This window comes from Bombina bombina, chromosome 4, assembly GCF_027579735.1.
Source record: "Bombina bombina isolate aBomBom1 chromosome 4, aBomBom1.pri, whole genome shotgun sequence".
NCBI classification, from domain to species: Eukaryota; Metazoa; Chordata; class Amphibia; order Anura; family Bombinatoridae; genus Bombina; species Bombina bombina.
The window spans coordinates 34,085,257-34,099,771 of record NC_069502.1 but is presented as its reverse complement, the minus strand read 5'-3'; the positions used below and the strand labels follow the sequence as shown (position 1 = coordinate 34,099,771).

Sequence of the window (14,515 nt, the reverse complement as noted above, 5' to 3'; positions counted from 1 at the left end):
TGATGTGTGACTGTACCGTATCATTACACAATAGCACTGTGTATAACATACATATACTGATGTGTGATTGCACCTTATCATTACACAATAGCACTGTGTATAACATACATATACTGATGTGTGACTGCACCGTATCATTACACAATAGCACTGTGTATAACATACATATACTGATGTGTGACTGTACCGTATCATTACACAATAGCACTGTGTATAACATACATATACTGATGTGTGATTGTACCGTATCATTACACAATAGCACTGTGTATAACATTGATATACTTATGTGTGACTGTACTGTATTATTACACAATAGCACTGTGTATAACATACATATACTGATGTGTGATTGCACTGTATCATTACACAATAGTGCTGTGTATAACATGCATATACTGATGTGTGACTGTACCGTATCATTACACAATAGCACTGTGTATAACATACATATACTGATGTGTGACTGTACCGTATCATTACACAATAGCACTGTGTATAACATATATATACTGATGTGTGACTGTACTGTATCATTACACAATAGCACTGTGTATAACATACATATACTGATGTGTGACTGTACTGTATCATTACACAATAGCACTGTGTATAACATACATATACTGATGTGTGATTGTACCGTATCATTACACAATAGCACTGTGTATAACATACATATACTGATGTGTGATTGTACCGTATCATTACACAATAGCACTGTGTATAACATACATATACTGATGTATGACTGTACCGTATCATCACACAATAGCACTGTGTATAACATACATATACTGATGTGTGACTGCACCGTATCATTACACAATAGCACTGTGTATAACATACATATACTGATGTGTGACTGCACTGTATCATTACACAATAGCACTGTGTATAACATACATATACTGATGTGTGACTGTACCGTATCATTACACAATAGCACTGTGTATAACATACATATACTGATGTGTGACTGCACCGTATCATTACACAATAGCACTGTGTATAACATACATATACTGATGTGTGACTGCACTGTATCATTACACAATAGCACTGTGTATAACATACATATACTGATGTGTGACTGTACCGTATCATTACACAATAGCACTGTGTATAACATACATATACTGATGTGTGACTGCACTGTATCATTACACAATAGCACTGTGTATAACATATATATATTGATGTGTGACTGTACCGTATCATTACACAATAGCACTGTGTATAACATACATATACTGATGTGTGACTGTACTGTATTATTACACAATAGCACTGTGTATAACACATATACTGATGTGTGACTGTACCGTATCATTACACAATAGCACTGTGTATAACATACATATACTGATGTGTGACTGCACCGTATCATTACACAATAGCACTGTGTATAACATACATATACTGATGTGTGACTGCACTGTATCATTACACAATAGCACTGTGTATAACATACATATACTGATGTGTGACTGTACCGTATCATTACACAATAGCACTGTGTATAACATACATATACTGATGTGTGATTGCACCTTATCATTACACAATAGCACTGTGTATAACATACATATACTGATGTGTGACTGTACCGTGTCATTACACAATAGCACTGTGTATAACATATAAAAACTGATGTGTGACTGTACCGTATCATTACACAATAGTGCTGTGTATAACATATATATACTGATGTGTGACTGTACCGTATCATTACACAATAGCACTGTGTGTAACATACATATACTGATGTGTGACTGCACTGTATCATTACACAATAGCACTGTGTATAACATACATATACTGATGTGTGACTGTACCGTATCATTACACAATAGCACTGTGTATAACATACATATACTGATGTGTGATTGTACCGTATCATTACACAATAGCACTGTGTATAACATACATATACTGATGTATGACTGTACCGTATCATCACACAATAGCACTGTGTATAACATACATATACTGATGTGTGATTGCACTGTATCATTACTCAATAGTGCTGTGTATAACATACATATACTGATGTGTGACTGTACCGTATCATTACACAATAGCACTGTGTATAACATAGATATACTGATGTGTGACTGTACCTAATCATTACACAATAGCACTGTGTATAACATATATATACTGATGTGTGACTGTACCGTATCATTACACAATAGCACTGTGTATAACATACATATACTGATGTGTGACTGCACCGTATCATTACACAATAGCACTGTGTATAACATACATATACTGATGTGTGACTGTTCCATATCATTACACAATAGCACTGTGTATAACATACATATACTGATGTGTGACTGTACCATATCATTACACAATAGCACTGTGTATAACATACATATACTGATGTGTGACTGCACCTTATTATACAATAGCACTGTATATAACATACATATACTGATGTGTGACTGCACTGTATCATTACACAATAGCACTGTGTATAACATATATACTGATGTGTGACTGCACCGTATCATTACACAATAGTACTGTGTATAACATACATATACTGATGTGTGACTGTACCATATCATTACACAATAGCACTGTGTATAACATACATATACTGATGTGTGACTGCACTGTATCATTACACAATAGCACTGTGTATATCATACATATACTGATGTGTGACTGCACTGTATCATTACACAATAGCACTGTGTATAACATACATATACTGATGTGTGACTGTACCGTATCATTACACAATAGCACTGTGTATAACATACATATACTGATGTGTGATTGCACCGTATCATTACACAATAGTACTGTGTATAACATACATATACTGATGTGTGACTGTACCGTATCATTACACAATAGCACTGTGTATAACATACATATACTGATGTGTGACTGCACCGTATCATTACACAATAGCACTGTGTATAACATACATATACTGATGTGTGACTGTACCGTATCATTACACAATAGTGCTGTGTTTTTTTTTGTTTTTTTTTTTGTTTTTTTTAATATTTTATTTAGTTTTTAACAGAAAAGAAGACATAAAAAATATCAAAAGAGCACATTCGCTCACATTTGTGCACCACGCAGGGTAAATCAAGATATATACATAATGAAGAAATCGGTTAATCAATACATAATACATTTAACATTTGGCATATTTATCCAAGCGAGAGAAAAAAAAAAAAAAAAATATTGTTAAATTTGTCGCCTCTCCCCCGCTATAGGCTCTCAGAACCATGCCACTGGGAACATTTCTCTCAAGATTAAGCCTTCAAAATATTCTGTTTTATGTAGTTCTTTAGTAAGAATATACTGTATGTTAAGCGGATATGTTTGAATAATTTTGGTCCATTTATTAAAAAATCTTTGAATTTGTTTGTTATGCATTGTAGAAATATTATATTGTTCAAAAATTATCTGTTGTTTTACAGCTTCCAAAAATCTAATGAAAGGGGGGGCTTTTCTGTGTTTCCAGCTTTTTAGTAGAAGATTGCGTACAATTAGAATAATTGTATTAATCAGGTCAGCATTGTGGTCTCCCGTGTCTAAGAAAACCATCATTTTTGGGCTAGCAATAAGATACTCTGGGTCCAACTTGTTTAACCAAAAATTAACTTTCTGCCAAAATTGCCACACTTTCGGGCAATGCCAAAAACAGTGTAACAAATCTGCCCAAGGCAAGGAGCATTTATGACAGAGGCCCATGCTGTCCTGCGACCACTGTGCTAATCTTTTCGGTGAGATGTATGTATTGTTAAGTAATTTTAGATGGGATTCATGCCAGGAGGAACGAAGGGGCGCTTTCATCAACCATTTAATACTTTTTTTAATTAGATCATAATTAACTCCTTCAAAATATCTCGACCAATGAGAGATATGTTGCTCAGAGTATAGTTGACCCTGCTTAGCCAGCAGGATATTGTATAAAAGCGAGATAGAGTGTTTTCCTTGTTTATATAACTTTATGTACCCTCCAATTTCAGCAAAACATTCCGACCAATTTCCAAGCTGCAATTTCTTAATCAGAAAATTACGTAACTGTAAATAGGCGAAAAAATGTTTATTGGGGAGATTAAATTCATTAGCAATGCTTTCAAAAGTTCTTATATTGGCTTGCTCATCTAAGAGCTGTATTATCTTAGAGAGCCCTTTATTATCCCATTCTCTAAATGGCTTATACGAACACCCAGGTAGAAACTCAGGATTTCCTCTGATCAGCAAAAAAGATGATATGTGAGAATTAATCTTAAGCCGAGAGCATAAAAGTTGCCAAGCTTTAACTACATTATAGATACTGATATACAACTTTATACTTTTTGGTAATTGGGTGCTAACACAATGAAGAATTGTTTTACAAGAAAACGGGTGTATAATAGTCTCTTCTAGTCTTAAATTCGTCAATGTCTTGCCATCATACAGCCAATCTATCCCATAACGTGCCAATATAGCTGAGTTATACGCCTTAATGTCTGGGAGAGCTAGGCCTCCTTGTTCCTTCTGTTGAGATAGTTTTTTAATCGAAATCATCTGTCTAGACTTATTCCAAAGGAACTTGGCACATGCCTGATTAAATATTTTAATATCTTTAGCTTTAATAAATAGAGGGAGATTATTCATTACAAATAATATCTGTGGGAACAAGATATTTTTTATCATTATGATTTTAGCTGATAGGGAAATTGGAAGTAATGCCCAACGTTGTAATTTAGCTTTAATATTAGTAAAAAAAGGAGTAAAATTAAGTTTGTACCAACTATTTGGATCTCTGTGTAGAATAATCCCAAGGTATCTGAGCGTCTCGACCTCTTTTAGGTCATATTGAATCCTGCTATCCTTCTTTTTATATATCCATAATATCTCGGATTTAGTTGTGTTTACCTTATAGCCTGAGATTTTGCTGAATAGTTCTAAGGCACCAAACGCTATGGGGATATTTTTATATGTGTGTTTAAAGTATAATAATAGGTCGTCTGCATAGAGTGACAACACTAGTTTCTGTTCGCCTATATTTATCCCTTCAAGTTCTTGGCGTAGATAAATTGCTAGGGGTTCAATGGCCAAATTAAATAGAAGGGGGGACAGTGGACAACCCTGACGTGTACCTTTCTCCATTTTGAAAAAAGGAGTTTGGGTATTATTGATCGCTATTGAGGAGATTGGGTAATTGTATATAGTTTTGATAAATTCTATCAGTTTTCCTGTAAAGCCGAATTTTGTCAGGGCCGCGTATAAATGATCCCATATTATGGAGTCAAATGCCTTCTCCGCGTCAATCATAACCATAGCAATATCGTCTTGATATGTTATTTTCTCCTTGTTGATTTTATTCCAAAAATATTCTATTAACGTATATGTTTTTCTAATGTTTTTAGTAAGTGATCTGTTGCACATAAAACCCGCTTGGTCTTGGTGGATAATTTCTTGGAGTACTACCTTAAGACGATTCGCTATTATAGATGTTAACAATTTGTAATCTATGTTCAACAAAGAGATAGGTCTATATGACCCTAAATCTGTTAAATTTTTGTCTTTTTTTGGTATAAGTGTTATGACTGACGCGGAGAAGAACCTCGACATTAATTTTCCCTCCATAAAATATTCATTGAATAGACAGGTTAAATTAAGAACAATTTCTGATTTTAGAAGCCTGTAAAACTCAGCTGGTATTTGATCTGGTCCAGGTGCCTTACCTAATTTCATTGCCTCTATCGCTTTTATGACCTCATCTGGGGAAATAGGCAAATTCAATCCCTTCGCTTGATCTGCAGTAATCTGTGGACAAGTGATAGTGTTCCAAAATATCTTACTGGCTTCTTTATCTATAGCTTTCGAGGTATATATGTTCTTATAATATCCAAAAAAAGCTTTACTAATATCTTCAGTTTGTGTATAATTTTGACCCTCTACTATCACATTCTCAATTATATTCTTCCGATTCCTGCCTTTCTCTAACTTTGACAGATACTTTACTGATTTACCGTATCTACCACCATAAACAGAGTTTGCTCTGGCTTCTTGCTTTATCATTTTAGCTAGGAGAAACGAGTCTCTTTCTTGCTTGGCCTTTCTATACTCTAACCAGTATTTCCTTAGAGTGTTGTTTGTATAGTTGTGGAGTGCCCTAGCAACAGTTTTTGTTAAGTGAATCTCGCGAGCTATGACCTTTTTTTTTAAAGTGATCATGTATAATTTAATCTCTCCCTTTAGATATGCTTTGGCTGCTTCCCAAAATATTTCATAATTATTAGCATACTCTTGGTTATTAACACAGTATTCGCACCATTTGTTTTTTATCCATATTTGAAAGGGTCCATCATTAATCATATGCTTTGGAAAAAAGAAATTATTTCCCCCCCGTATATATTGCTCACGTACCCCTACCTCCAGAAATATTGTAGCATGATCTGATATTATAATTTCACCGATGTCTGTACCTATCTCTTCCTGCAATAAAGCATTTGAGACTAGAAAAAAATCAATACGCGAGAGAGATTTATGTACTTGGGATTCACAGGTAGTGCTGTGTATAACATACATATACTGATGTGTGACTGCACCGTATCATTACACAATAGTACTGTGTATAACATACATATACTGATGTGTGACTGAACCGTATCATTACACAATAGTACTGTGTATAACATACATATACTGATGTGTGACTGTACCGTATCATTACACAATAGTACTGTGTATAACATACATATACTGATGTGTGACTGTACCGTGTCATTACACAATAGTACTGTGTATAACATACATATACTGATGTGTGACTGTACCGTATCATTCCACAATAGCACTGTGTATAACATACATATACTGATGTGTGACAGTACTATTGTGTAATGATACGGTACAGTGTATAACATACATATACTGATGTGTGACTGTACCGTATCATTACACAATAGCACTGTGTATAACATACATATACTGATGTGTGACTGCACTGTATCATTACACAATAGCACTGTGTATAACATACATATACTGATGTGTGACTGTACCGTATCATTACACAATAGTACTGTGTATAACATACATATACTGATGTGTGACTGTACCGTATCATTATACAATAGCACTGTGTATAACATACATATACTGATGTGTGACTGCACCGTATCATTACACAATAGCACTGTGTATAACATACATATACTGATGTGTGACTGCACCGTATCATTACACAATAGCACTGTGTATAACATACATATACTGATGTGTGACTGTACAGTATCATTATACAATAGCACTGTGTATAACATACATATACTGATGTGTGACTGTACCGTATCATTACACAATAGCACTGTGTATAACATACATATACTGATGTGTGACTGTACCGTATCATTACACAATAGCACTGTGTATAACATACATATACTGATGTGTGACTGTACCGTATCATTACACAATAGCACTGTGTATAACATACATATACTGATGTGTGACTGTACCGTATCATTACACAATAGCACTGTGTATAACATACATATACTGATGTGTGATTGCACCTTATCATTACACAATAGCACTGTGTATAACATACATATACTGATGTGTGATTGCACCTTATCATTATACAATAGCACTGTGTATAACATACATATACTGATGTGTGAGTGCACCGTATCATTACACAATAGCAATTCAAACTTAAGCTTGAAGGAAAAAGCTATTATTAATAATCTACAGAATAACAAAGAGTTAACTATAAAATCTGCAGATAAGGGCGGCGGTATAGTTGTGATGGACACAACGAAATATCTTAATGAAGCCCATAGACTCTTAGATAATACCACAACATATAAAAAACTGGATCTTAATCCTACAAATAAATATACACAAATACTAAACAAATTGTTGGTAGAAGGTAAAAGATCAGGTGTATTAAATGAAAAAGAATTTCAATATCTTACTCCCCAAAATCCAAGAATACCGATCTTTTACTTTCTACCAAAAATCCACAAGAGCCTAATTGACCCCCCTGGTAGGCCCATCATATCAGGGATTGACTCAATTTCCTCCAATCTCTCAAGATATGTGGATGGATATCTACAAAAATATGTAATAAATTTAAGTTCCTATCTGAGGGACTCAACTCAAGTACTTAACATACTAAATACTTTCCAATGGGAAGATGATATGTATCTGGCCACCTGTGACGTAACGTCACTGTACAGGGAGTGCAGAATTATTAGGCAAGTTGTATTTTTGAGGATTAATTTTATTATTGAACAACAACCATGTTCTCAATGAACCCAAAAAACTCATTAATATCAAAGCTGAATATTTTTGGAAGTAGTTTTTAGTTTGTTTTTAGTTTTAGCTATTTTAGGGGGATATCTGTGTGTGCAGGTGACTATTACTGTGCATAATTATTAGGCAACTTAACAAAAAACAAATATATACCCATTTCAATTATTTATTTTTACCAGTGAAACCAATATAACATCTCAACATTCACAAATATACATTTCTGACATTCAAAAACAAAACAAAAACAAATCAGTGACCAATATAGCCACCTTTCTTTGCAAGGACACTCAAAAGCCTGCCATCCATGGATTCTGTCAGTGTTTTGATCTGTTCACCATCAACATTGCGTGCAGCAGCAACCACAGCCTCCCAGACACTGTTCAGAGAGGTGTACTGTTTTCCCTCCATGTAAATCTCACATTTGATGATGGACCACAGGTTCTCAATGGGGTTCAGATCAGGTGAACAAGGAGGCCATGTCATTAGATTTTCTTCTTTTATACCCTTTCTTGCCAGCAACGCTGTGGAGTACTTGGACGCGTGTGATGGAGCATTGTCCTGCATGAAAATCATGTTTTTCTTGAAGGATGCAGACTTCTTCCTGTACCACTGCTTGAAGAAGTTGTCTTCCAGAAACTGGCAGTAGGACTGGGAGTTGAGCTTGACTCCATCCTCAACCCGAAAAGGCCCCACAAGCTCATCTTTAATGATACCAGCCCAAACCAGTACTCCACCTCTACCTTGCTGGCGTCTGAGTCGGACTGGAGCTCTCTGCCCTTTACCAATCCAGCCACGAGCCCATCCATCTGGCCCATCAAGACTCACTCTCATTTCATCAGTCCATAAAACCTTAGAAAAATCAGTCTTGAGATATTTCTTGGCCCAGTCTTGACGTTTCAGCTTGTGTGTCTTGTTCAGTGGTGGTCGTCTTTCAGCCTTTCTTACCTTGGCCATGTCTCTGAGTATTGCACACCTTGTGCTTTTGGGCACTCCAGTGATGTTGCAGCTCTGAAATATGGCCAAACTGGTGGCAAGTGGCATCTTGGCAGCTGCACGCTTGACTTTTCTCAGTTCATGGGCAGTTATTTTGCGCCTTGGTTTTTCCACACGCTTCTTGCGACCCTGTTGACTATTTTGAATGAAACGCTTGATTGTTCGATGATCACGCTTCAGAAGCTTTGCAATTTTAAGAGTGCTGCATCCCTCTGCAAGATATCTCACTATTTTTGACTTTTCTGAGCCTGTCAAGTCCTTCTTTTGACCCATTTTGCCAAAGGAAAGGAAGTTGCCTAATAATTATGCACACCTGATATAGGGTGTTGATGTCATTAGACCACACCCCTTCTCATTACAGAGATACACATCACCTAATATGCTTAATTGGTAGTAGGCTTTCGAGCCTATACAGCTTGGAGTAAGACAACATGCATAAAGAGGATGATGGGGTCAAAATACTCATTTGCCTAATAATTCTGCACTCACTGTATACAGTGATAGACCACAAAAAGGGATTGGAGGCAATTAAACACTATCTAACAAAAGACACAGATATGCCAGAAATACATAAGGAATTTATTCTGATGAGCATCAAATTTATCCTAGAGAACAATTATTTCTCCTTTAATAATAAGTTCTATCTCCAAATAGAAGGAACAGCAATGGGTACAAGGTTTGCACCTAGCTACGCCAATCTCTTTATGGGTCGGATCCGGTGGCTATGGTGCAAACCTTGTACTCTATAAAAGATATATTGGTGACCTTATAATAATTTGGAAAGGGGCAGAAACTGATCTAATTAAAATGTTTGAAAAAATGAATCAAAATAATTTTGGTCTACATTTTACACATAACCAAAGTAAAGAGTCAATTACATTTTTGGATTTGGAAATTATGGCACTGGATAACAAGATAGAGACTAAAACACATTTTAAAAAAGTTGACTGCAACAACTATCTGCATGCCAAAAGTTGTCATCTGGACGCCTGGAAAGATAACATACCAATAGGGCAGTGTCTCAGAGTACGAAAAAACTGTTCTAGGATGACAGATTTTGAGGACCAGGCAGGAACATTAATTGAAAGATTCAACTCAAGAGGTTACAATACAACACATACCAAAAAAGCACTAGAAAGGGCAAAAAATACCAATAGGGAATCATTACTAGTATACAAAGAAAAAACAAATACAGACGATAATAAAATAAAAATCCCTTTTATAACTGATTACCATACTGACCATAATATGGTGAAAAAAATTGTAAAAAGGCACTGGCACCTCATTAAGGAGGATAATATCCTGGGAGAAAAAGTAACAGATAACCCCAGCTTTGTCTTTAAAAAAGCAAGTAACTTAAAATCAGCCCTTGCACCCAGTGAATTAAGAAAATCCAAAAACAAAAAACTAATACAAAAAGATCTTCATGGACAGAAGCTAACAGGTTTTTTTCCATGTTACTCATGTAAATCATGTAGACACAGTAATAAATCCAACAAAATTCAGATAGGAGGTCCTGATAATATCATACTAATTAAAGAACTCATAAGATGCTCACATAAAGGCATCATTTATGTCTTAAAATGCACTTGCAATCTATTTTATTTTGGAGAAACTAAGAGAACTTTGAGAGACAGAATCAGGGAACATCTTAATAATATAAAGAATGAAACAGACGATACACATCTCTATAAACACTTTAAAACTATACACAAGGGTAATACAAAGGATTTGTCATACTGGGGTATATACAAAGTAGAAAAACATTGGAGAGGTGGGGACATACAGAAAAAATTGCTTCTAAAAGAAGCAGAGTATATTTTTAAATATGATACGCTATTCCCCAAAGGCCTAAATTCAGAGCTCGATATCTCACCATTTCTTCTTGATTAGAGAAATATAATCTTTATCCACCTTAACACAATTATTAATCCCCCACTAAATGTATTTTTCGCACTTCTGCACCTTATTAGTATTTTTTATTAATTCTATTTTTCAATTTATTTTTATTTTTTTTTAAATGATTTTTTTATTGAGGTAAAAGACATAAAATAACACCACTGTGAGACATCAAAATACAGTATGCATGAGTACAGATGAAAAAGAAGAAAAACACAATATGCACATTTTTAAACACATAAAGTCGTTTCTGTTTCATCACAGAGGAATCTAACCAAATGAAAAAGAAGCTTGACCTCACTTTTTCAATTTTAGGACACCATAAAATATAAATTTTTTAGACAACATAAAGTAGGACATAAAAGCGCTGATGTATCAGATGTACAAACCAAATTATTGAAAAATATGCAAGTATTAATATCCATCAACAAACCAAACATTCCATACATCAGTACACAAACTCTGAACATGCATAGAGAAAATATTAGACAATCGGATATAGGGGTATTTGCAGTATTTTACGAGATAAACTGCGCAAAACACTCTGGTCACGCTCACTTGTGCCAGAGTGTATCTTATGGGGAAAAGGAGAAAGGGATGGAGGGGCAAAATATAATATATTGTGGGTAACTAAATGAATTAACACCAACTAATATATCCAATATGTGAATGCAATCTTTCTACTTATTTCCAATATTAGATCTAAATATTATAGTTAGTGGATTGGCTGTAAACTTGGGGACCTGAAATTAGTGCTATTTAATATTTAGTAATACAAGTATCATCAACTAGAATTTTACTGTGGAGGAAACCGCTAAGAAGTGTTCAAATGCAGTCCAATCAGCCCCGGGGGGGGGGGGGGAAGGAGAAGGGAGGGGAGGAGGGGAAACGGAGGTCATAATGAAAACTTAACAAGAGCATTTCTTTCTACAAATGTTTAAGTAAACAATAGCATTGGTAGTCATATCTAACCCAATGATTGTAATAAGTGGGCTTCATCTTATAGTTGCAGTCTCCATAACACACCTCCACTATACCAAAAGTAGTGATAGAAGTACATTTATGATAGGCTGTTTCTGTTAACGGGAAAGCCCCCGTCAAAAATATACAGAGCTAGCAGTATGAGATAATAGCATTAATAATCATAAAGAACACCAAGCAGCTATACTAATAACAGTGCAACCTGTCAGTCAGGCACGGGCCCTATACCCGGCAACAGGTGCACTTTGTAGTCAGATAAGCATCTGCTGATATTGGTTTGGGCACTACGGATAGAACATACAACTGGAGGTATAGTTTACGAAGGTACTCTAAAGAAACAACTTTAATGAGGAAAAGGTTAAGAGCATAAGAAAGCTCCCGCATGGTGCAATACACTGTTGAAGTAACTGAAGTCAGACCTGTATAATAGTGGGATCTAAACCCCTTGATCTGGAGTGGTAAATATTGTAGAGCAGCTACGGTATTTTCAATATAGGCACCTCTCTCATTATCTTGTAAGCACAGAAATCATATTTTAGAGTTAGAATAAATCCTAAGCACATACATTAAGAAATCATAATAGGCTTAAATATAATCATGCACTCTTATGAGACACAGAAGTATACTAAACAATAAGTTAACTGTCCCATTCACCTAAACACTAAAAACACAGAAACAAGCGTTAACATCGTGGAACAAGAGTAGCACATTGCTGGTAAACAAATTTGAAGCAAAAGAGAGTGTTGCTAACATTTAACATGAGTATAACAAGCTAACCTTATGTCTTGGCACATAATCAGCTAATTAGAGATCGTTCATTATGGGTAGCTTAGCCAATACCTTGTTTGTCTCAAGCTTACCCTAAAATAAGTGTTCACAGAGATTTCAGCCAATGCCGAATTTTAAGTTTTTTCGTGCCGATGGCAAAAAGAGTCTGCAGTGCCTAGTGTCTCCAAGCAAGTCATCTTGTAGTGATAATAAAAAATGTAAGAGGGCAAAATAAAGTGAGGCCCATTCATGGAAGTTATCCATACCGACATACAGGCACATCTCTTGCAAGCTCAAAGTAGTGACCCCGTTTTCAGGCAAAGTGGAGCCGCGTGTTATAGCTGCTTTCCCCTGCATCCTTACAAATGCCGGCTTTTTCTCAAAGGCATCCAGACTCTGCACAGATTGAGTGACCTCCTTCTTCTTATAGGTCTTGACTGCTGTTCCCACAGCGATCGGCCGCCTCACAGCGGGACTCAGCACATCAATCTCCTCTTTCTCCCCAACCTGCCGCCACTCCCCGGACTCAGCCGGGGCCGTCATCAGAAGTAGGTGACTTGCCGCTCCACTTGTCTGTTCTTCAGGTCTAGTAGCTATGATAGCGGTAGGGCCGGAGAAGTTCGCACTCTGCATACCCAGTTCTCCACCGGCGACCTCTCTCTTGCTGTAATGCGACAAGAAATGTCCAGAAGTTAGGGTCAAAGATGGCGCCCGCCTCGGGCCACATGTAACTGCCGCGCTTGTATCTGTATAGGTAGTTAAAACAGCCGGGGCAGTAGTATGAACAATGAGAGGTCTGAAAGCCGCAGCCACTGCCTCCAATAGAGCTTCATTGTGCTGGTCCAGTAAGTCTTTTAGCTGGAGTGAAAGGAGTGCGGCCATGTTTTCATATACTCTGCGTCTCCTCAGAAGGTAGAGAGCAGGAGGTGAGAGAAAACAAGATGTTTAGCGTAGCAAAGTGCTACCAATAATAGCCACAAGATAGCTTGTAATATGGATCTCTAAGATAGAGTTATAAGTTACTAGTATAGATGATATAAACTTTATAATTATAGCATATGGCAGGAGCTCCTGAGACATGCGACTAGCTCCGTTGATAGCTGGCTCCGCCCCCTATTTTTCAATTTTTAATATGTTTGGTTAAATTTATGCTAAGCTTGATGTTAATCTCTAGAAGCAATCTAATGGAGCTATGTATAAAGAGGCTGGTGCACTAAAACAAATCATACCACCTTAACTATGGGCTCACGATGAACCAATAGGAAACAGGATACACCTATTAAAGAGAGGAGTTAAACAGTCTAAATCATTCTTGATAAAGCTCCTGGAGGGAGTGAAACGCGTAGAAGTACAAGACTGTATACCTGACTCCACTATTTCTTGAGCCGCTTGGACTAACCCGGGTTGATCTTTACCGTAGGATACCAAAGACAAGTGTTATCGGAACCTGCGTGCAAATAGCACTAAGGGCAGGTGAATTCATCTCTAATATACACATTTCCACTGACCGGTACTTAAGAAGTACAAAATATTGGATACAAGAAGAAACATTGTACACTAACGATCCGCCAAGCAGTGA

At 36.3% G+C, this 14,515-nt stretch overlaps 1 protein-coding gene across 1 annotated transcript in view; it reads right to left on the bottom strand.

The window, feature by feature from the left end:
- Positions 1-13,818, bottom strand: part of SLC30A3 (solute carrier family 30 member 3) — a 163,881-nt gene extending 150,063 nt beyond the window's left edge. The window contains exon 1 of the mRNA XM_053710987.1: positions 13,211-13,818. Coding sequence (XP_053566962.1) covers positions 13,211-13,818 — 608 coding nt within the window. The remainder of the gene's footprint in view (positions 1-13,210) is intronic.
- Positions 13,819-14,515: the final 697 nt, after the last annotated feature.